The sequence below is a fragment of the Phoenix dactylifera genome, chromosome 11 (assembly GCF_051530095.1).
Source record: "Phoenix dactylifera cultivar Ajwa chromosome 11, Ajwa_hap1_PhDact_Kaust_v1.1, whole genome shotgun sequence".
In the NCBI taxonomy this organism is placed as follows: domain Eukaryota; kingdom Viridiplantae; phylum Streptophyta; class Magnoliopsida; order Arecales; family Arecaceae; genus Phoenix; species Phoenix dactylifera.
The window spans coordinates 20,214,780-20,240,050 of NC_143200.1; the positions used below are offsets into that span (position 1 = coordinate 20,214,780).

General features: G+C 41.1%; 1 protein-coding gene across 1 annotated transcript; it reads right to left on the reverse strand.

The window, feature by feature from the left end:
• Positions 1–668: 668 nt before the first annotated feature.
• On the reverse strand, positions 669–14,253 carry LOC103711994 (COP9 signalosome complex subunit 6-like). The gene is made up of 9 exons (XM_008798356.6): positions 13,832–14,253; positions 13,515–13,603; positions 8,431–8,524; positions 3,116–3,177; positions 2,947–3,025; positions 2,762–2,854; positions 1,977–2,077; positions 1,680–1,735; positions 669–1,089 (listed from the first exon to the last, which is right to left on the reverse strand). Exons 1-9 carry the CDS (start codon positions 14,127–14,129, stop codon positions 1,008–1,010), a joined length of 954 nt encoding a protein of 317 aa, XP_008796578.3. The 5' UTR covers positions 14,130–14,253; the 3' UTR covers positions 669–1,007.
• Between the last annotated feature and the right edge of the window lie 11,018 nt (positions 14,254–25,271).

A 25,271-nucleotide genomic window follows, 5' to 3' on the forward strand; every position in this document is an offset into this window, starting at 1 on the left:
TGTGGGTTTTGTAACCAGAGTCCACGATTCACAGTTGATTGTTGCTGATGGACGGCGGACTGACGGACCTTCAGTTATAGAAGCGGAGCTCAGGGCAGCATGAAAAAAAATCTCCTATGCAAGACAGAAGTTAAAGACTGAGCACATCATTCTAGAAAAAGACTCGGCTATAGCGATCGATTGAATACGAGAGAAGAAATGGAGGGGTAAGAGTAGTCCCCTACTTTGTGATATCGACTCATGCTGAGAGATTGCACCGCCTTCTAAATAACGCATATATACTGGAAGGCGAACAGGGCTGCAGACTAAATTGCATCCTATGCTACGCAACACTCTGAAGAGGTGCTTTGGCCACACCAGAGGGCCCCTCCCTCGACCCTGAGCCACGTCCTAGTCTTTGATTCTGTTGGCCGGTCTTGCACTAGAGTAGGGTGAGCAGCCATAGTACAAAGAAGAAGAAGAACAACAGCAGCCGCCGCCGCCGCCGCCGCCGCCGCCGCCGCCAAGCAAACATCAACCCATGACAGCACTTGGTTGATTTGACCAATAAGTTCATCATCCATCATTGCTAGCCTTCTAATATATACTCAGAATCCCAATATGTGCTCCACAAATAGCAAATGATTACTTGATGTCCATGGCACACGCATTGCATGTACGAGGAGCTATGGAGATAAACAAACACATGACAAATTCCATTCTCATTTCTTCAAACTTCAATACCACCTGTTGAGAAGAACAAAGGGAATTCGAGTTTGCAAAACATTCTGAAATCTAGAATGCACGACCCAAACCATGCGATGGATCTTTGATGCACAAACAAATTTGAAAAACAAGGTTAAAAACTTTACCCTCCTATCTGGAGGCATCAACAGCAAAAATGAGAAGTTACAAAAAGTATGAAGCACATGATCACCCCTTCTATAACTGAGAAGAAAATTTAACTCTAGAACCAACTAATGAAGGAAAAACTTCGAGACAGAATGCCAGTAAAACAAGCACACCAGCTATATGAAAGCAGTCCGGCCTCCCCTTCTACTCTGCCTGTCATAGGTTGTGTTGAATTTATCAACCAGCTCATTCATGGTACTGCAGAGTTCAAGAACAAGTTGTTATCACATGCCTGAAATAACTTGACAACAGCCCCAGATCTATAAATTTCCATGTCTATCAAACAAATGCAAAAGAATAAAATCTCACAAGACAATAGGCTTTCAGATTTCATTGGAACAAATATATGCATATGTTAATTTTACTGGCAGTGGCAGAGAAGCAAGCAGACAGTCACTTTAGTTCCCATATGGGCCTCTTAAAAAAGAATTTGTACACAAATAAACGAGCATCTTATTAACTGTAGGGTGGGGATCACGGATCAAAATTTCAAGGGACCACTTGGATGCACATTTCTTGCAACCAAATATGTCCTTAGGTTGACGCAAAACTGCCATGTACCCATTTCAAGATCCTCTGTGCTACTATTTAATAGATCATCTAGTGCAAATATAAAATGGCATTGCTGTCTTCACCCTCCCTCTCTCTTCTCCTCTAATTTATGTGATCCTACTTAATGGAGAACACGATTGCATTACAAAAGGGCGACTCAAAATCTAAGTCTTCCATTTATGTAAACTCTTAACCATTTTCTCTTTCTTTACAAGTAAAAGAGACTTTTTGCATACCTTGAACAGTTTGTGAACATAGCTAGGTAGGTCATGAGAAGTGTGTCGTTAAATTCCTGTAGATGAAAAATCAATATGGTTACTGAATTACTGATGGATAATAAGAAGATAGCATCTGGAAAAGAAATATGAACTTATATTGCTTGAAACCAATAGTACTGTCATGATCATGATCTTATATGCAAAAAGTAGGATTTATGCCAAAGTAGCCCAGCTTAGTGGAATAGAAGTCTAATGCATCAAAACAAGCAAATGCACAAAGCAAAGTTGGCATGCCTCAATCTGTTCAATACATACCATCAGAAAATCATCTTGGAACTTCTCTGATTCCATGGCTGGCAATCTTCTCAGAAGGCTCGAGACTTGTCTAAGCAATGAATTGTCAAGAGGAATATCACCTGCATGTTTTATAATTATGAGCATTCTTGTAAATTCAAGGAAACACACCATCAACAACAATTAAAAGTTACAGCACAGTAAGTAGAAAGAAGTGCAAAAGGAATTCTGATTATTTTCAATCTTTTTTTCCATGCTCTAAAGTTGCAAGATTTCAATGTTTCACACTAAAGCCATTCACCAGTTTTCAATGTTTCACACTAAAGCCATTCATCACAAAAATAAATAAGACTGGATTCTACTATTCAGGACATAGTGGCAAGAAGTGCACTTTAATGCAAAAAACAGCATTCAGCATAAAGATTTTGTAAAAATGGAATGCAATGGAAAGGATACAAAAGAAAATTGATGTAAACTCGAAGCAGCATGGCATAAAGAACCTCCACCAAGTATTATAAGAACGAAAATGCTTTGATGCTAACACACATGAAGAGTTCCTTGGGCCAACTAAAAACTGGCCTGGCAACTCCATATTCAAACCACCCTCCCCCCGTGTGTTGCACCAATTCCCATGAGTCACGCCAATCCCATCCTGCCATGTTTGGCAGGAGGCCCTTTCGCATGCATGAAACAGGCACCCCCTAGCATTACTCCAATGGAAATTGTCCATGAAACTCACAAATGAAATTGAAAATAATGCAATATTTAAGAAGTCTGAAAGGTGATTTCAAGTCATAAAAATGTACCTCTCTGCATTGCTTGCAGATATTGATGAACAACTCTAATTCTGCTATTTAGCATTTTGATGGCACTATGCATGCCAGTCAGATGGGCAGCCACTGCTCACATAATACATTTATAAATACAAAAGAAAAAGACAATAGAAAATATAAAATGAAATAATAAATTCAGTTGAAGAAAGAAACCTCACATTGTGTTGCAGCCGAGCCACCATCAGATGGCTTAAGATGAGCTACATGATCAACTGAAATTCGCTCGGCCTCTACTGTCTTAATTTTGGGAGAAAAATGTCAATTTTGATAAACGTTTGCTGCCTCACCTAGATAGCAATGTAAGTAAATGGAAAGAAAAAGACCAACCTCAATGGTGTAGTTTGATCTAACAAATATGAGCTGAGGAATTCCATCAATGACGTGCAACTCTTGAAAGTAATGACATATTTCCAGAATAGAAGGCCAATTGTCAGTAAAATTACAGAATTAAATACTTTTGAAACTAAGAAAAATAAATAGAGAGAATCCAAATCATAATAATTATTTCCTTGCTGCAATCAAATCAGTTTTATTAGGTGGCACAAATGCAGGTCAGTGTATCAAATTAAAACCATAGAACACAATTAAATTAAAGTTTCAATGATATAGATTGACCAAACCAGATTGAGGGAACTAAGGACCAACTTAAAACACAGTTAAGATGCAGCCTGCTAACAAGATGTGAAGTTAATCTCCCTGTTTCATCATGGGAAGATCATTTTCCAGTGACAGATCAAGGAAACCATATTAGCTTCACTATTTCCACCATATGGATTTCTGGTAAGATGTCTATGTTTGAGTTCAACAAGATACTGTAAATTATAGCGTCTTGTTTTTAAGCAAGTTGTCATGCCAATATTTTAGAATGTCATAGGCCTCAAAACTGTTATATAGCAGTTTAATCTGCATAGGCTTTATGTAAGAGATTTCCACTTCGAATCTACTGGGTAAGGTGACTTCTGATTTTAAATAAGGTAGTATGAGTTAAAACTTGAGCCATGTGTGGCATGCTTTCTGGGAAAGAGGTTTAAATCCAGAAAAGCACTTCGGAATCACTGATATAAAAACCATCATTTTGAAAAAGAAATCTCAAGCACTTCATCAATGGTTTTGGTACACGTCCGGTAAACTGAATAAGTCACAACTAATATAATGCATTAATGCAATTTACAAGATTAAGAAGTTGGAATGTGTTATTTATAAAACTTAGATAACAACAGGAAAGAGGTCGATTTACCAGACCCCCACGCAAAATGAGAAACAAGGTGGTATCAAACTGAAGTTTAAACAAGGAATCAAACTTTGATTTTGCCAAAGAAATCTAAAATGCACTTTTATTAGGGAAGAAAGAATGTGTTACCTTGGATATATGCATTGAATAGCACCATGATCTAAGGTATATATAAAAAGACAATGTGCAAATATAGTAACACAAATATGCTTTTATCATTTAAACACAAGGGTTGTAAAACATTCAAGAAATAGGATAGGCAAATATTAATTCCCAAAGAAAGCCTCAAGAATTAAAAGGATTATCAGTTTTTACAAGGTCTAGTGAATCAAACAACTTATGAATCAATAAACATATAGTTCTTCATAAGCTTATGTGGAAAAGGTTGCATACATTATTATGGTTCCAAACAAATGGTAAAACAGGAAAATAACAAAAAAATGACACAGCACAGGTTGCAGAAGCAAATATTTTGGAGCATTATTTCAATAGCCCAATGAAGGTGATCATGCTGACTACGATCGTAACATGGACTAGAAATTTATAGTATAGATCCCTATATCTCTACCAATATGGACCTAGGAAAACTGCAATGTATTGGAAGGCTACTGATTTTAGATCTTAAATTGAATATACCGAATTAGAGTACCAACATTAGAACTTCTCATCTCTGATCCAACATCCATATCAAGTATTTGCTAGCAATTGCCAAAAAAAAAAAAAAAGCATCAAGCCATCAACCATTCAGATCTCCAAGACTAACAGATCCTCCAAGATCTCCAATATAACAATAAGACCATAATGCATCAGAACTGTCAGAACTCTATGCCAATGGCCTCTTGCGCTTCAAACGTAATGGTATTAACTACCAATACAGCTTCATTAGTGTAATCCAGAACAGTCGAGCAAGCTAGATGTCCATGTTACACTCTATTAGTCACTCAATCCCTAAACTTGTTCCTTCTCACCAATCAATTTTAGTGCTTAAAGTGGGAATTTACTATGACTTCAACATACATACAAAGTTCCTCAAATAACAAATGCATTTATCTAGACATAAATCTCGTATTTAAATGAAAATGAAACTTGATAAAGTAATTTTTTGTATTATCAAATCAATTTTTAAAGTAGAGATCACTTACTTTAAGCATATAAAATCCTTCACTCCGCTAAAAAACCCTGTTCTTCTCTTTTGCTCTCATTTAACATGGATGGGCATTCAATGGCGGAGATGATAAAGTGCGACTGAAGTAAGAACACTAAGGAGGCAAGCAGATTGTGGGAAAAACAAAAGGAAAAGTTTCAAGAGAGGCTGTATCTATGGTAAGCTGAGTTCCATCAATTGACTCATGAGAATTTAAATCTACAAGGATTTGGCTTAGGTTTCCATATTAGAATGTGTTTCTACTTTTTAAAATTTAAGGCAGCAGCAATTTTGGTTATCCTGGATCCAACAATCGAGAATTTCGATTTTTGGAAGCTAATGGGATAGGGGTTCGATTTTCTTCTCAAGTTCTGAAATATGAGGATGTATTGTATTTGTAGAAACATAAGCTTGGGTGGGTTTTTTTTTTTCATGGGAGAGTTAACTATGGAAGAGTTTGTGCAGTTATAGAAAGTATATAATGAAAATTTTCCAGCCACCCCCCCCCCCCCTCTTCCACCGGCCATCAAATCTTCCTATGTTGGTAAGTGGCATGGCTTGTCAAATCACGAGCCATCAATCAAGGGGGGCAATTTACAACCCGACCCACAAACTGACCTGCAACAGTCCCAATTTAAGCAAATTCAAGTTTGCTATCAAGCATAAATGGGACCAAGCTGTAAGCAAGTAGACCTGACCTAACCATTTATTAAGTGTGTCAGGTTCAGGTTTAGAGTCTTGACCCATTTAACCAATTTTGACCTATTTAATAGCTGTGCCAAGTTGTGATTTGACCCATTTAAGACTCATTTAACCCATTAAAGGCTTGTTTAACCAACCTAAAACCCATTTAACCTAATTTGTCCCGTTTGTTAAACAAGTTATGCAAGTTGGGTCGGGTTAACTGTTTAATAAAAAGGTTGGTTTCTGGTTTAGACTGCGACTGGTTTAGTAAACAAACCAGGTTTGGGTTGATAGATATTTGACACAATCTGCATCCAACCCAACCAGTATCCAACTCACCCCACATCAGGCCCGGCTCGACCCATTTGCCACCCTTGATAACAATCCATATGGTCTTGGCCAACACACAAGCCACTTGGGCATTATGCAAGCACCTGGCAACTCACTATGCAACCAGTTTTGATGCAGTGCAGTTACCAAGCTGCATCCACGTGTGCTACATGAACTGCAAGCTAGCAATGTTGTAGTGCATGAAAAATCATACACAATACTTGTTGGTGATGATTACTTAACCAAGAGTCCTAGGTTTATATGGTGATAATGAATCCACAGAACTTACTTTTTTATCTCCTTTTCAATTTTGCTGCTTCGTTCTAGTTTTATCCTATGTCTTTAAGTTTTTTACAAAAAAATCCCTAGTTTCTTCTCATGTTTCATAGGAACTGTTAATTCCTACTATTGCTTCATCAAAACTAACACCTAGATTGATGTTTCCTCCTATAGTGCCTCATATCTTTTCTATAGTGCCTCATCTATTTTCTATAGTGCCTCATCTATTGCTGAAATCACAAATGATTTTGTCCCACAAGAATTAACATCTAAGCATAAGACAAATGTTTCTTAATCATGGCTCGCTCTCATGTACCCTAACTTAAATGCTCTTGAACCTTAAAAAATACCAAATTTCTATCTTGTTTGATCAATTAGCATCAAATTTGGGCAGGTCCCCCTAATATGAAGTTAGATAAACCTGAAAGGTAGATGGGTTTTGCAGAATCTAAGGTAAAGAGAAAATCTTCACACCATTTTGCAAAATTGGCAAGGTCCTCATCTCCAGCAATAATTCAACAAGCCCCATAATATACCCCTTCACATAAATCACCATCAACACTACAAAGACCTGATCATGCATCACTGGGCTGAATTATGTTGCCATATATTGAAAGAAAAAAATCCTTACAGATTATCATGCAACATATGTTGGTCTTATCATGGTTCTATTATTTTGGAGATCACATAGTCCACTAAAGGCTTTAGTAGATTTGGACTGAAATGAATATGTGGCAAGCGATACTAGATAGTCACATTATTTACGAAATAACACAGAAGTAAGTGCCTTAGAGCTGCTTCATTCGCATATATGCTCACGATTGAACCACCATCAAAATCATCATGAGATATGGAAAAAGGTGGATTTTTTTAAAAAAGAAAATTTTAAAATATGTTTTTATTTTTATCTAAAAATAAAACATATTTTTTATCTAGAGGGTGGGGCAGTGGGCCTTGGTGCTATGGCAAAGTTGCTCACTGCGAATTGGGTGTCACCAATTTGAAACATGGAAACAACCTCTCTACACATGGGGTAAGCTGCATATAGCTGACCCTCTCCAAACCCCGTAATGGTGGGAACATCGTGCAGTGGGATGCCCCTTTATGTTTTATTTTGTACCTACCAATACTAGCAAACTAGTGCTTTGAAGGATAAAATCATGAAGTCATCATTAAAAAAAGCTGGGGTTCTCTTGGAGCATAACCATTATTTCATCTAGTTCTTTATAATCCTTCACTCTACTCACAACTTAACCATATGTGCAGAAGCATGAAAATAGGCAGATAGAGGGACCATCAGTGGTTTCAGCCCTGTGGCCGAAAAAGGAACAAGGATACGACACAAAATTTCACAACCTATAAAAGAGAAGCAATTCCAAAAAAAATCCTCTCTTATTTTTAAGGTGGGAGGTTACATTTAACAGGTGTAGGAGTAGAAGAAATGCATCTCACTGCTGCTCTTCATAATCTGCGTCATGACAAAACCAACTTTTCCCAACCACGTTCAGCATGTCCGACCCACAACTTCTTACATACCAAGGAAGCGTAAATAGAGAGGTTTCCTTTTAAGGCATATTCCCTAGCAATTATTGGACACTACGAAATGAGAAGAATTTTAAATAAAGGTGCCCACAAGTGGCATTACACAGTAAAATTTAACAGTACAAGGCTCCCCCCCCCCCTATAGAGAAAGACAGAGATGCGGAGGGGGCCACTGATGTTGCAACTTGCAAGGATGAAAGTGCATGAAATTGCCATGATTTAAAATCTTATTTGAAGTAACAAAAGAGACAGACGCGCATAATCATAGATAACTGGACAATGAATTTTTAACAAATTTTGCCTCTGTTTTTTCTTTCAGGGAAGAAAACAAAAAACAGATTGGCAAGATTTGAGTCTTTGCTGTACAAAGCATCACATACTGTAAATGAGAATAAGAGGAAAACAAAAGAAGGTTTAGGGGCAAGAACACACCACTTTCAAAGATGGTTACTGGAAGGTCCTTTTGAGCATGGTTGATCGAAGGATTCAGAAGGACATAAATAGGACTTTCATTAACATCCATCAACTGTTTCAAAAAATGTCTTGTTAGCAAAGAGCATGAGACTTAGAACAACTGCTTACTATAGTAATAACCTCCTCATGCAAACAGCAAGAGAAATAGTAGAGTTCTAAAAATATAGCATATGTAAATAGGAAGCAAGAAGGACAGGGTCTTCTATAATCCATAATAGAACAAGTATATTATATTATTATGACTCACATCAAACAGTTGGTGGAGAATAACAGATATACCGTTACATACAAGAATATTACTATCACAACCAATCTCCTTTTCCTAAAGTTAACTTTCTTTGCCCTAGCACTAATTTTGTGAATTATGCTACTTATGACATGAATGTTAAAAGATCCATAACACATGTAAGTTTACAGCCAAATAATCAAGTAACTAAAAAAAGTCTAAACAATATGAACATGTATGACCAAGGCAAGATCAAGTACTCATATGAGACGAGAAAGACTTTCAGAATCACATACTCAAAAAGCATGATTTGTCACAAGTGTTTGATAGAGGAACGCCAGCACAACTAATAAGAGATCTGAAGTGACATCATTATTGATATACCAGCCTCAACACTATCCACGTCAGTCTCACGCCCAAAAAGAAACCCATAGATCCAGCAATTCAAATACCATAATCCAGGACCAGCCTATCACCAATCTGTGTCCATACAGGTTACCAGCCGTGCAGAATGAACCATGCATTAGTATGGAACCTACCATAGTATATGCCATACTGACCAGTGATCTGTCACAGTCCCATGATGCAGTCTTAACAACCTTGCCAAAATATATTTCTGAAATAACTAAAGATACTAAGGGCTAAAAGAACTAGAAAAAACAACAGAATTGCCCCTAAGTTATTTTCTTCTTCTCCCTTTTCCACACGTAAATGAAATCTCAAATGGAAGGGTCATACTCCTGCAGTGAAAAAAAGACTCACAGGAACAGAACAACCTTCAAGTTGGTCTACAAAAAACTCAAATTTTAATTCTCAGGAACATATCAAAATTTTCATGCCAGCCGCCTGAGCTACCAAAAACCCCTATTTCTCCCCTTTATAATTGAAGCACAGCCCCCTAATACTGGTGTTATCAGATTGCCCATTGACTAGTACTTGGGGTCAACTTTAGGCTATAGAAAGAAGAAGCCAATGTAACTTTGATGAGTTTAATAAAAATGCTTCACTTTTTCTCCTTCTGTCCCTTCTATTCTTCTTTTTTGCTTCTGATCCCTTTTAGCTGAGGTTTGAAAATTCACTTGTGCGATGTTCATCATTCCTCTCTTATGAATCTTTAGCAAGATTGATCTGGAATGCATAAAGATTCAGATGGATCCTTTGTAGATGGAACCAAACATCCATCCACACTAAATTGGTATCAAAGTTCTGAAATTCACTATCTAAGCTGCAAGATCTTTTCATGTGGTCGCACACAGATCATGGGACAAGTTGTGGACAATTTGAATAATGGCATCTACAACTCAAAAGAAGATTCAAACATCTAGATCATACAATCATTGCCAATCGACAAGAATTAAAAGCCAAGGTTGGAGGAGCAAATAGATAAGTGATTACATGAAATATGGAAGCGAATGGTTGCATCAAAACTCAATGTCCTTCACATATTATCAAATGAAGTTCCAACCCCTGCAAATCAATTGCTTCAAGGCATAGTTCGTCATACTAGGCAAACAGTATCTGAACCGAGACTTGGTATAGAAGACATAGCGAGCCTCGATATGCCGAATCAATCCCCGTACCGGGCAATACTGACACTATACGAACATGATAATGGTACGGGATCCGGTACCAAATCGGTGAACCTTGCTTCAAAGTTTTGAGACAGAAGATCTCACTGAAGAAAATTTCAAGATTGAAGATCAACAGCCAATGATCTCATAATCAGAGATCAGCAAGATTTAAGTGTTTACTAATTTGCAACCAGAGCACCAAAAGGTCCAAACATCAGATATTCAAAAGAGGTAAAATAGTCATCAAAATCAAACTATTATTTTGAAACCGATTGATTTGTTCAAGTCCTCAATATATGATCTCTTTTATCTTAACTTCAAACACTCAGCAGTGAAAGTTCACAAGAGAAGGATCAAGGTCATCAAACAAACCCCCTCAGGAGCATCTATTCATCAATCAAATCATGAAATAAAGTTAGAGTTCATCCAGTAAAACATGATAAGAGATAAAGTTTGGTCTAATGATGGAGCACACCATCAGACATCATCAAAGAGGTCTTACAGATGATCCATGCAGTAGATGCATATAATGCATTCTAAGGGTTTATATTTAAATTTTCAAAATTTCAAATATCTTTTGTAATGTTTTTGGCATCTTAGAAATTAATTTTTGAGTCTTAGGGATCTTATTGAAATAAATATTATATATTAGCATTTTTTTTAAGAACCTTTTAGATGACCTTTTGTCTAAAGGTCCTCCCTATTTAAGTCATCACTAGGATGGCCAGTCAAATTTTTTCTTCTCTCCCTAGGCTCTCTCTCTTTTGGTGGACCATCTTCAATTGCGACTTAACTTGCCACCTTCAAAACATAGTTGCAACCTTTTCTGTTGATTTTCAGCACTAGAACTCAAAAGTTCAAATCTATAATCAGCAATCAAACGTAGTATTTAAGCAGGACTCTAATTGAGAGTCACTACATCAGCAACCATGAGAAGGTTGATCCATCGTCATACTGCAAGCCCCTCCAGAGGAACATTTTCCATTTTAGTTAGTTATGTTGAATCTTATCACCCGTAACAATGGCATTGCTCCATAGTTCCACATCCCAACATGAAGGTTTGCCTAGTCTCTGAAGTTTTCACCTCCACAAATTTCTCTCGGAAGTGTCCTTCCGTCGTTACAGACCATCATACTCAACCCTACTCCCTCTTCAAGAAGATTATTTTGGATACTTCCTTCATTAATTTGTCACCCTAATAAGAAGCATGAGCATAGATTCATGGTAAGAAATTCACTCAAACTGTGTAAGCCTGTGATTTTTTTTCCTTTCAACGCCAGCAACATCTAAAATAATATTTCAATATCTACCACAACCTCATGAGTTCAAGCTGGTCCTTGTTTGCTCTCTCGCTTTTACGACATTTTATGTTCAATTAACAGCAAGCTAGCTGATCCAAGTAAGCAAGCACTCCATGTGGCATAGCAACCCTGCCTACTTGAACTGCAACTACTCAATTGTAAAGCCCAATACCTAATCAGAAAATCTATTCTCTATGTTAACTACCCCACATTCTCTAGAACTGTGTCATCTAAATATACACCAACTACAGAATTTATATCCAAGTTGTGTTGAGTCAGGGTGACCTACTCAATCATGTAAAGCCAACACCATAAATATAAGCACCTCATAAGATTTTGGTAGGTACACCATGAGGTCAATTCCCACCCCACCCAAACTACCATAAATGCATTTCTAGTTTCTGACATTTATGTATCAAGCCAAACAATTTTTTTTTCGTTTTGCATCTAAGCAATCCTCTCTCGCTCTTAAACCAGTTCCCATATCATAACTTCAAGCCCTTGGGTCTCTTTTCAGTTAACAAGTAGACTCTCCTTTTATACCCAACTTCTGTATCTCTGGTGACTACCCAGATATGTTGAACTCCTAAACCATCTAAGATAATTGTCTAACATGTTTAAATGTCTCCTCATCCCCTTTACAACATTATCTCAGAAACTCGAGTGATCCGACCTTTTCAAGTCATGTTATCTCAAATCTATAAGAATATTAGCATGGTTAATTCCCCCTACAATTATCACGATCATGTGGGGCAAGACATAGAATAACAATTATACAATCCTTAGAGAGAGAAAAAAAAAGAGGAAACTTATCTATTTTTACTGTACAAGAAAAAAATGTAGGATAGTACTTGAACACAAACTCTGATTATAAAAAGCAAAAACATTGTAGCAATAACCTGTTCTGATCTATTCAAAAAAGTTCATCATAAGGATTAAGCAACTGTCTAGGAATCCAGCACCCAATCAAACTCCAAACAGAGTTTCAAGACTTACATGCTTCGGGTAGCATTCCACAGATATGCTTCTCCAATAATGTGTAGGGGACAACTAAATCACCCTCAATGATAATCTATTTCAATTTGTCTCAACTCAGTCAAATCTAAATCAGCTTCCTAACCATGGGTCATCTAGGCTTGAAGTAGCCAAAAACACCACAAACACAATAGTCATAAATGAAACATCAAACATGATTATTTTCACCTTCATTATTGAAGAATAAAAACATACTGGTGCCACACAAAAAAAACTAAAAAGCCAACATATTTCAACTGAACCATACACTAATATCTTTTTACGACTAAATCACATCCTAACCTTATGTTTATTGTCCTTTTTACCGGCTCGTGATCAAACTCTTGAAATGGAAAATATTCAACTCCACTCTACATACACAAGATTTTTAGCTGCTTTCTTCCTCCTTATGGCTTTTAATTTGTTAAGACAACTACACTTCTGCAAAGAATTGAAACCTGTCCATTTCCTCCCAAGGGAGAGAGGGAGTGGGATGCCAATGCCTCATCCAACAACGTAAGCAATAGGAGACTAGTTTCAGGTAAGCTGACCACATTCCAAGAGATGATCTTCCCAAGCCAACATCCTTTCGCATTCTCAAACCATCTCATGCCTTCCTTGTAAGTTCATAGATATGGGTTAATCAAATCTTATTTAGAAGGGATCATAAGAGCTTACAAAGAACCTTTGTGTTCAACATGTTAATATCTTCAGAGACCAGGAAAATTTGTTCTGCTACAGTGATATTTACTACATTGTATAAGCATGACCACATGGATTCAAAACTCAGCCTGATATATGATCATTCTCGACAATAAACAAATAACCCCGTTAATTAATCCAAACTCAACTAGCATCAACATAAAATTAACTCTCGAATAATTTAACAGCATATTTTATACATATATATAAAGGCAATGCCAAACTTACAGCTTTGTGAATCTGCATATCTGATTCTTCGGCATCACTCCCGGTCGAATACCACCCCAGAATAAAAAAGTTTGGGAAAACCTTCTTGTCTACATCAAAAAATCCAAGAATTTAAAAAGTATATTTTCTATGAAAAAAATTAAAAAGGAGCCTGGCATCAGAAAAGAGAAAGCCCTAACTTGTATCATATCTTGATCTTTTTTCCTTCCTTTTTTTTTCTTGAGAAGATTATGACCGAAAGAACGGAAAAAAAATAGAAGAGGGGAACGCGAGAGAGAAGAAAAACACTAGAAGAAGAAAGAGGAAGGCGTGATTACAGAGCTCTTGCTTCTTCTCGAGGAAGGCGCGGTCGAGGGTGTGGGTTACGGGGTCGAAGAGAAGCTCGAAGCTGTTGAAGATCTCGACGGTTCGGCCGCGCTGGACGCCGATGACGCACCCAAAGACGCGGGGCAAGGGAGCCGGAGCGCCGCCGTTGGAGGCGGCGCCGGCGGCGGGGGAGGCGGCGGAGGAGGAGTGTTGGTCCTGGACCTTGACGCGGGTGTAGTGGTCCGAGATGTTGACTATCACCAACGGGTGGAGCTTGAAGGTCAGCCCGCTGCTGGACGACGACGCCATCGCGCCCACAGCAAGCGAGCGAAAGGGAAGAACAGAAAAGAGAAGAAGAGGCGGTGGGAGCAGAAGCAGAAGAAATTTTTCGCTTGCAGCTTGGAACCTACCGCTATCTTTTGGATCTTTCTGGAGGACAAGGAAAAAGTTACCGCAAAGATATTATTTTATACCGGCTTTGATAATTTATTTTCTGTTTAAAAATAGAGTTATATCAAGTAATGATAGATTTTTTTGAAAAAAAACAAACGTTTCGATGCTGACGAGAATGAGAAATGCTATTTGAAATGTTTTTTGGTGATTAGTTATTGAAATAGATAATTTTTTTTTTAAATTGGGCAAACCCTCAAAGTCTCCATTGTGTAAAAATCAAGTTGAGGTATTTCCATGAGAAATGAGGTATTTCTATAGCAATAGAATTAAATAATAAATATAAAGATATCATATTATATTATTGATATATTATGTATAAATCAACATTTTATTATATATTGCAACAATATAGATTATTGAAATTGAATATAGTAAAATACAATATGATATAATAAAGTATTAACTAATATATGATTAGTAGTATATTATGCAATTGATGTAATATGGTATTTAAATATTAAAAATTATAAATTATGCTGCAGAGAAGTGTGGTATAGTATAATATTGATATTATATGTTGCATTATTCTAATTATAGTAATACGATATAATTTAATATAAGATAGTATTTTATATTAAGTTATGGTAGTCTTTTAATTTAAATTAATATTATTATTCCTTCCTATGTGAATTTGTTGTGAAGTGCCATTAGAATTTGATAGGAAAAAAATAGCTCTGTCCTATGATAAAATAAATATAATAGAAAAAGCATAACAATATAGAATATTATTGAAATGTAATGCTAGAACATTATACCAGTGAAGCATATAAATATAATAAGGTAATTTAAGATATATTGTTATGATATTATTGATAATTTATTCAATCATTTTATGCATGATATGTATTACAGTAAATTATATCAATTACGACATAATTTAATATACAATATTGTACAATAAATTATATGGCATTTTAATTTAAATTTAGATTGTAATTTTTTAGTTATTATTATATCGTATAGTATTTGTGCATGCTAGTTGTAAAATGCCACTAGAATTTGATAGCAAAATGGCTATGTCCAATCAAGGCTTATGTGAGGTTATACATGTAGTTTATTGGTTTATAGCAAGATAGAAAAGCTATGATAGCATGAAATAATACTAAAATGTAATACTAAAATATTATAGTTGTAAAGCAGGAAATTATATTGTAATTTAAGATATGTTATTATAATGTTATTGGTAATTTATTCAATCATTTTATGCATGATAGATATTACACTCATATATATTAATTGAAATATTGTGCAAGTATGTAAGCAAGTTTCTGTATGTTGAAGGTAGGATGTGGATAAAATTGGCCAAGTGTAATTCCTAAGTATATGATCAATACAATTTATACATGCTATATGTAATGGGATGGAAACAAATATATTAACACATAATTTTATAATATTGATATGCTCAAGGTCGAAAGCGGATAAAATTGGTTGTGTAATTTTAAGTGCACCATCAGTGCAACTTGTATGTGCTATATGTGATGCGATGAAAACAAATATAGTAGCATATAATTTTCATAATAATATATACTACTAGTATATGGTGAGAGGAAACTATATAGGATATGTCCGGTCGTATTGGTAACCTATCGTATCACTCTTTGTACGATATATATTACATGAATTACTAGAAATTGGAAACTTTTCATCATCCTAGTAATCTTAGAATATGATGAAGAATGGAAGGGAAAAAAAGTCTAAATTTGGAAAGGCTTTATATATGTTCATAACCCTGTACTAGTTTAAATTCAAACAAGTCCTCACAGGTTTCGGGTATGTTGACTGTGAGAAGGAGAAGTCACTTGTCTTGGAAGCTTGTTTATATGCTTTTGAAGGTTGAACCCAAATTTTGCCTTTCTTAGCAAAAAAAAAAAATCAAAGTTTTCATGCTGAAGGTTTGGTAGGAATAATTAATTGAGTTGTAGTATGGAATATAGTTTGGCATCTTAGTGTGTACTGTCTTGCATCAGGCATATACTATATTGTACCGATATCGAAGAAAGACTCAATACGGAAGATGTATTAAGTTTCGATATGCCAAACCAACTTTTTGTACTAGATGTACCGATTCTATACTAGCATGGTCTAGATACAAGGTCTGGTATGTCATTAGTTTGGTTGTGGGATGGTAAATTGCTAGTATAAACTATGCTAAAGAACAAATGACTTCAAATGTCTTTATAGATGAGAAATGTATGCCTATTTTGTTAAATAGAAAACCACAACATTATCATGCAAGTCCTGATACAAAAATTCTATAGTATATAGATTAGACATAGAGAAGGAACATTTGTGCATTTGCATAAATACTACAACAATAATGCATTTACATAAATAATACAATATATTATATACAATTTACATAGATATTTTTTATAAATACCGATGTCGAAACTAAAATAATGGAAAGATCATGATAACCAACTCCAAATAGTGGGTACCTCATGTTAGCAACATGTCGTATTAAAATGAAATACTTGGCAATATGAACAAGTGCAGTACAATTCTAACAACATTCATCTCATGCCTCACCATTAAGCATACTTGCGATGGAGCATCAATGGCCTAACCCTCACTTTCAACGAGATATTACTAAGCTTAGCTTTGTGTCCAAAACAAGTTGGCTCAATATGGTAGGCATCATTATTTGGTCATACTAACTACATGCCCTCAATAAACTGCCATTTTTAGTTTCAAACATCGAAACCGAGGCATCATTATCACTCCATCATTTGATTGCAGCGATCCTTTATCTCATTTTTTAAATAAGACAGGAAAAAACATGGAAGCTTATCTTAGTTACTAATTCTAAATTTAATGCATCGCACACCATGAGATCAAGACCTACTCATGAAGTCCTGCACCACATTATTCACATAAATAAACAGTAGATCATAAAATCATTGCTCTTCACTGTACCTCGTTTGATTATGTATATCAGACATACTATAATCATAGCGACCGGTAGAATGAGTTGTGAGGAGCATTGGATGCCTAATGTCAGTAGGACATTAAAGGATATCTGATAATATTATTATTGTTGCTGGAAATTGGACCCGGGGGCGATCGCCGGTCAAGGAGGGGGAGCGGCGGTCGAGTGGCTGTCCGTCGGCGGGCGGCGTCCTCCGTCGGGGTGCCTGCAAAAAAGCCGGTGGCCGGGTCTTCCGGCGCCGGCCCTCCGATGCTTAAGTCAGAGGGGGGCAATCAGTGTTGAAAGGAGAAAGCAGGGAGTATATTTTTGGGTTTTTTTGTGTTCAACCCCCCTCTGAGGAGCGGAGGTTCCCTTTTATAAGGGGGGTCGGTGTACCTGTGATGTGATAGGGCGAGGCCGTTCGTACAGCTCGGCATGCTGCTTGGACTGGCGAACGGTCGGGTGAATCATTGCATTGATGTCGGAGGTGAGGTCGCCGTACGACCTGAGGTAGCACGTGATCGGGCGAATCATTGCATTGATGTTGGAGGTATGGCCGAGATCAGAGACTTATCATCGTTGATTGGACTCTGCTGGGCTGACTTGCCGTGGAGAGTTGCGGGTCCGTAGATAACAGGAGCCATGCGCATTAATGGTGGAGTAAGCCGGAGATCCGCATTAATTGTTGAGTAAGCCGGAGATCCGCATTAATTGTTGAGTGAACCGGGGGTTTGCAGGGGTCATGCGCAATAAATGCCAGGGCAGTGGCAGGGCATGGCCCTCGGCCGAACCTCAGAGGGGTACGGCCGTAGTAGGTGGTTGACAAGAATAGACCTCGGGTGTCGAAAATTTTCCGGGTCGGAGGCTCTGAGGTCGGATGTTCCGAGGTCGGATGCCGACTTCGGCCGTCCAAGGTCGGCGGTTGTGCGACTCCTTAGGGGTAATTGTGTCACTGGGGGGAAAAAACCATATTCCCCCAACACTACCCCCCGACTTCCGAGTTCGGGCGGCTTGCAGGCTCGGACGCGGGAAGTAGAGATTATTATCAAAGTTGGAGGGAATCACGTTCGCACCCTTACGCTTCTTGGAGCCTTTATGACGGAACCCGCGCCCTTTGGTGCTTCGAGGTCGCTTCGTGCGGCGGACCCATGATGAGGGTCCCCGGGCCCGACGAGGCGGCGCCTCGATCTCGTGGTCGAGGCCCCCCTCATCAATGAGTATGCGGTTTCGTGCTTCAAAATGAACACGCGGCGTGATCTGAGGTCGAACGTTCCCGATCTCGTATTAGTGGATCATTGATTTGGGGAGGTGGAGGCTACATCGGTGCTCCACGTGTCCCGGAGTCTTATTAAATGAGGGGAGCGGGAGTGACGTCCGCTCGTCTTTCAAGGTGATCCGATTCTGCGGACCCATGATGAGGCCGCGAGATCCGATGGGACAGCATTTCGATTTTGTACCCGATTTATTGCTCTGGATTCAATGTGGTGCTTCGGCTTCCGAGGCCGACACGTGGCGCAATCAGGACGGGGGGCGGGAACCGAGCCCACCGATCTGGGCCGTTAGGGGGGTCTATATAAACCCCACGAATCTGCCCTAAAAATTCCGTTTGGTTGCCCTTCGTCTTTGCCGTCTTCTCCCTCGCTCCCACTCTTAACCCAGTCTTGCCGACGGTGCCCGGAGCGATTTTCGGCAACTTTCCCATAGGTTTCCACCCTGTACCAGCTAGGGTTCTTCTTCTTCCTCCTCTTCACTTTCCTTTAGCTTATTTCGCTTTTCTGTAAGATGGGTTCTGGCCCAGAGGAAGTTGGGTCAAGTCTGTCGGGGGAGGAGCTGGAGTTGATCTGCTCCCGGTTCTTCTTCCAGCCTGGGTTTCGTTTCGAAACCGCGGGGCCGGAGGACAGGGTGACGCGGCCGCCCCCAGGTCGGATCGCGGTCTATCGCGAGACGCTCTGGGCCGGCCTGCGGTTCCCCGTTCACGAGTTCGTGAACAACTTGCTGGTAGAGTACCAACTCGTTCCAGCACAGCTTGCACCGAACTTGTGGAGGACCATAATCGGGTTCTTGTCCTTGTGTCTCGGGCACGGGATCCCGATCTCGGTGAGTGTTTTCCGCCGATGTTTTTTATTAAAGAAAAACCCGGCGGATGCGGGGTGGCTATATTTTGCCTTTCGGGGCATTATGTCACTCTTCCAGGGCGCCCCTTCCTCTATTCATGAGTGGAAGGGGAAATTTTTCTTTCTTGCGTCCGAGGTGCCATGGGGGTTTAACCCGCAGTGGGGGCATCCGCGGCTGAAAGCTCTCAATAGGCTTTCCGATCCCTCGGGGGGGGGGGGGGGAGCTGAGGGTTTTAGATTCCCTGCAAGCCCTCGGGAAGGGGTTCAACCTGACCGAGCTCCTGCGGGAGGGCGCCTTGGCGAGCGTGGGCTTAAGTTCGGCGCGCCCCGAGGGTAAGAGTAGTTGCATCGCTTTGTTTTTACCTGTTCTCTCTTTTTTCTAACAGCGGTCTGATACTTGGAAAAATTTTTGGTTTCAGACATCCCTCACATGCTGACCAGCAGCACGTCCCTCTTCTCTCGACTGAAGAGGCGGGAGGCCGAGGCCGGGGGGGCAATTCCCCAGCCTCGGAAGAAGTCGAGGTCGGTCGGTGCTTCCACATCGGCCGGGGCGAGAGGCACGGAGGCGGGGGCCTCTGCGACTGATCAGGGGCGGACGCCGGACGCCGGCAACACAGGCTCGACTGCCCCTCTCTGTCCCGCTCCCGTCGCCCAGCGGGGGAGGCCGACCCCCATTCATTTACGGCGCCCGGGACCCGCGCCGACCAGAGGCTCCGAGGTCCCCAGCTCGGAGGAGCCGAGCTCTTCAAGGGCCCGGCGGGAGGAGTCGGCCGAGCCGGGATCCCCACTTCTCGAGGGGAGCTCGGCCATTCATGATGCCGATGTCGCACGTGCCGTGTTTCGGCGTGCGATGCTTCCAGCGGACCGGGCTGAGTTCGCGAACATACCGCTGGAAGAGATCGTCGACGGTACCTACCGTAATACCGCTCGGGTAAGCTATTTTCCTAATTTTCCTTAAGCTATTGGCGAACATATTGTAGGTCTTTCAGCTCATAAGTGCTTTCCTCTTTTTCCCGTGCAGCACATTCACGAGATCGACACCCTGGTGTTCATCGCCCAAGGGTGTCAAGCAGAGACTCGGCGAGTTAGCCGGCAATTGGAGCCAGCTAAGAAAAGAATCGCCGAGTTGGAGGCAGCGCTGACCGAGGCCGAAGCGCGGAGGGAGGCCACTGAGGCCGGGCGCTTAGCAGTGGTCGAGGTGCTCGAGGAGGAAAGGGCCGCCCATTCACTGGCCAAGTCGGCCTTGCGCACCTCGGAGGCGCGACTGGGGGAGGCCCAGTCCGAGGTCGCGGGCCTCAAGTACGAGGCCGGGGTCTCCCGCCTCAAGATCGGGCAGCTTGAGGCCCGGGAGAAGAAGGCGCTCGAGCGAGCCGAGAATGCCGTGGAGCTCTTCAAGGAGTCGGAGGAGTTCCGCGACATGTTAGAGGAGGAAACCGTGGATGGGTTCCTCCGCGGCTTCGAGAACTTCCGGAGACAGATGGCTCGGTTCTGTCCCCAATTCGACCTCTCCACGATTCGTCCGAGGATGAGGTTGGGCTATGGCTCCGACGACGACGTTCCTGATGCCCTCGCGCCCGAGGAGGAGTCTACTGAAGTTGAGGCGGACTAAGCGACGCTGGCAGTGGCGGAGTCTCCCCTTTGCGGAGTTACCGGGGATGCTCCTGGGGTGGCTGCCGAGGTCCCTGCCACAGGCGCCGAGCCCGCGACCGCTGAAGGCCCCCAGGTCATTGCCATAGATGACCCGGAGGGCGACGCCGATGCTGCTGCCGCCTCTTAGGGCGCAGACTCTCTTTCTTCTTTTCTTATTGTAGATGAGGTCGGCCTTCGAAACTGTTGATCGGTCGACCTCTAATTTTGTACTTAGCCTTTCGGCACTTTATTGTTAATGAAAAGATTTCCTTTCATCTCTCCGTGTTTACCTTTCTCCCCTTGTCTATTTTGTTTGTGAACGAGGTCGGTACTTTTGCCGACTCTCGACTTTGTATCCGAGCCTTCGGGCTGCTTATTAATAAAGGCATGTTTTTTGGCCATGTTTTGCCTTCCTTTCCTCTAACTTGTTTGGGTGTCCGAACTCCGATTATGCTGACTAGGGAGGCTTCGAGCTTAGATTTTAGAAAATTTCGCCAAGTCTTGTAGCTCGGATCCGAGGATCGCGGAGGCCGCCGAGTTTAGTTCTTAGATTTTTGAGGCACCGGGTTCGGGCCTGTCGCTGCCTAGTGGGGCCGTGCTAAATTTGCCCAGGCCACTACTTGGCGGTCTAGCCGAGTTTTTCGAGCTCGGCTTTCGGACCGTGGGTTCATAAAAGGGGTTAGCGCCGTCCCCTCGAAGGGGAGCATGAGCCGCTAATCAGATCGTCGCCAGGGCTTTCACAGCTATCGCCCTTGGTCCCTGCCGAGGTTTCGGCGAGCAGGATCGAAACCTATGGAAAACATCTCGGCCCTCTTGAGCTCGATTAATACGCTCATGGTCGAGGTTACCTTCATAGATTGGCATCGGAGTCCGTATATGGGGGCCGAATTAGGCCCTTGTTCGCCGACTCGCAGGAGCAATCCGACCTTGGCCAGATTTTAGCTGGGGTTTTGCCGACAATACGTAGATAAATATAGCGAGGCAATCATTATGTAGGATGTACCTTGTGCAGTAGGAGTTAAGCGCTCCAGGTCGACTCAGCAGCCTTCTTTGGCTCGTGGTCGACTCAGCTCTCGAGAATGTCGAGATGACGCGACAGACCTTCCGCGTCGCGCTTCTCCCAGGCCGAGGTCGGCAGCTTTGCTCCTCGACTAATTTTTGTGGGCGCTCTTTTGTTCGGGGTTCACTTTTCGGGGACGCCGGCATAATAGGAGAAATGGTTGCCGTTGGAGATTCCGTCGTCCCAAGGTCGAGGAAGCTTGGGACCGGCTTTCGGGGTATTCCGGCTTCAGTTGGAGCGTCGAGCTCAATGCCTGTAGCTCGGGCTTACAGTTGGTCCGGTGGTACATTCCGAGGTCGAGGGAGTTTGAGACTCTACGGTCGACTCACGGGGCATTCTGGCTTCAGTCGGAGAATCGAGTTCAATGCCTGGAGCTCGGGCTTACAGTTGGTCCGGTGGTACATCCCGAGGTCGAGGGAGTTAGAGACTCTACGGTCAACTCTCGGGGCATCCCGAACTTTGTCGAGGTGTCGTGCGCAAGGTCGAGGGGTCTGGGAACGCACTGTCGACCTGCGACGCTTTCCGAGGTCGAGGGAGTTTGAGACTCTACGGTCGAACCTCGGGGCATCCCGAACTTTGTCGAGGTGTCGTGCGCAAGGTCGAGGGGTCTGGGAACGCACTGTCGACCTGCGACGCTTCCCGAGGTCGAGGGAGTTTGAGACTCTACGGTCGAACCTCGGGGCATTCCGAACTTTGTCGAGGTGTCGTGCGCAAGGTCGAGGGGTCTGGGAAAGCACTGTTGTTGCCCAAGGTGACAATCCAAGAGGGGGGGGTGAATTGGTTTCTTTTAAACTTTTGGTGCTTTTAAAAACTTTCTTAATTAAGTGTGGTGGATGCTTTCTTAAGCTATTTTAGTGAGTTACGCTAATGCAATAATAGAAGGTAAAGCAAGAGAAAATAGAGACACAAGCACAATACAAACACCACAATATATAGTGGTTCGGTGCTCTCCTTAGCACCTACATCCACTCCCCAAGCGTACCCTTGGGATTTCACTATAATCACACGGATTACAGTTGGATTGTTTTCCGGGCTCACAATCCAAAAACCTAGTTGGTTTTACGGGCTCACCAACGAACCTATACACTTGGTTTTGCGGGCTCACCAAGAACCTTGTTGGTTTTGCGGGCTCACCAACGAACCTATACAACTTTGGTTTTACGGGTTCACCAAAAACCTTTGTTGGTTTTGCGGGCTTACCAACGAACCTTTACAAAGTGTTTAAGCAAATGAAAATAAAAGATTTAACTCCTAAATGAGCATATAAGACAATATGAACAACAAAGAAGAGTTTAGAAAGAAATTATCGCTTTGAAGTTGCTTTGCTCTTCTTTGTCAAGGAAGCTTCACTCTTCAATGGGGGAAGGAGCTCTTGATGCCTCTTTGAATCTGCTCAATCCCTTTCTTTTGATTCTTGAATGAAGCTCTTGAATGAAGCTTGCCTTGCTAGGGTTCTCTCTTGAATGCACTTGATGTATTTTCCCCAAGTCTTGCTTCCTCTGATGAATACTCCCTCTTAAATACTTCTCCAACCTCCAAATAGTCCTTTCTAACCGTTGGATTGAAGAAACTAGCCGTTTATAGCCGTTGGGAGTCCAAAAAGCATTTCTGCACAACTAGCCGTTATGTTCAGCCCGTGTTTGGGTCGGCTCAACCTGTCCTTGGGTCGACCCAACTTTGCCTTGGGTCGACTCAACCATTTCTTGGGTCGACCCTCTCAGAAAACACAGAAACTTGAAATTCAGCCTTCTGTTGCCTTGGGTCGACCCAACCTTTCTTTGGGTCGACTCAAACCTTGGGTCAGCTCAACATTTTTCTTGGGTCGACCCAAACTCAGGAAAATCAGAACCTTGAATTTCAGCCTTTCTTCACTTGGGTCGACTCAACCTTTCTTTGGGTCGACTCAAGGTTTACTTGGGTCGACTCAACTTCTTCTTGGGTCGACCCTCTCAGTAAATCCAGAGAGCATTCTTCCTTTGCATTTTGAGGTTCTTTGGAGGTTGGGTCGACTCTTGCTTACCTTGGGTCGACCCAACTCACTGTTCATTTGTGCTGTTTTTGCAGGAGTGTGCCAGATGATTCCTCGATGTGCCGGGGTCGACCCAATCAACCTATGGGTCGACTCAATCCACACTTTGCTGCATTCTTAAGGTTAGATTCATTCAAATGAACAAGACCATATATATATTCTCAATTAAACAAATGTACTGAGAGTAATGAACTTATAAATGAAGTATCAATTTAACTTATAGCATGCTCTACATAATTGCTTGTTAATCATCAAAATAACACTATCATCCTCAACTGTCGACCTGCGACGCTTCTCGAGGTCGAGGGAGTTTGAGACTCTACGGTCGAACCTCGGGGCATCCCATGGGCTCAAGTTGCAAGCTTGACAAAGATGAAAAAGGTAAAAGTATAGACTGCAAATTGTACAGAGGTATGATAGGCTCTCTACTTTACCTTACTGCTAGTAGACCAGATATATTATTCAGTGTTTGTATGTGTGCTAGATACCAAGCATGTCCTAAGGAATCACACTTGCAAGCTGTTAAGAGAATTTTTAGATATCTAGTAGGGACATCTAATGTAGGCTTATGGTATTCTAAACAATCTGACATAAATTTAATTGCTTATTCCGATGCTGATTTGGCTGGGTGCAAACTCGACAGAAAAAGCACAAGTGGCACATGTCAATTCTTGGGTGCCAATTTGGTTTCTTGGTTTCGCAAGAAACAAAATTCAGTTGCCTTGTCCACAGCTGAGGCTGAGTACATTGCAACTGGAAGCTGTTGTGCCCAAGTTCTTTGGATTAAGCAACAACTTGAAGATTTCGGTATCAAAATGGATAATATACCAATTAAATGTGATAATACAAGTGCAATTAATTTAACAAAAAATCCTGTCCAACACTCTAAGTCAAAGCATATAGAGATTAGGCATCACTTTATTAGGGATCATGTGCTGAAAAATGATGTGATGATTGAATATGTATGTACTGAAAATCAATTGGCTGATATCTTTACAAAGCCCCTTTGTAAAGAAAGATTCAACTTCTTAAGGAATGCTTTGAGCTTGTATGATCCTAGCAAATGAATTGAACTTGTATTGCATTGTTTTGCTGCGCAAACTAGTAATCAACCTCAAGGTAAACATAAGTGAAAACATGAATTCATGTAAGCTAAATGACGAACTGTTTGACTTTCCGGAGGATGGTTACCCTCCCTTGGACTCTTCATGGAGATATTTTCAGAGCCTATTTCATAGGTATTCGAAATTTGGTC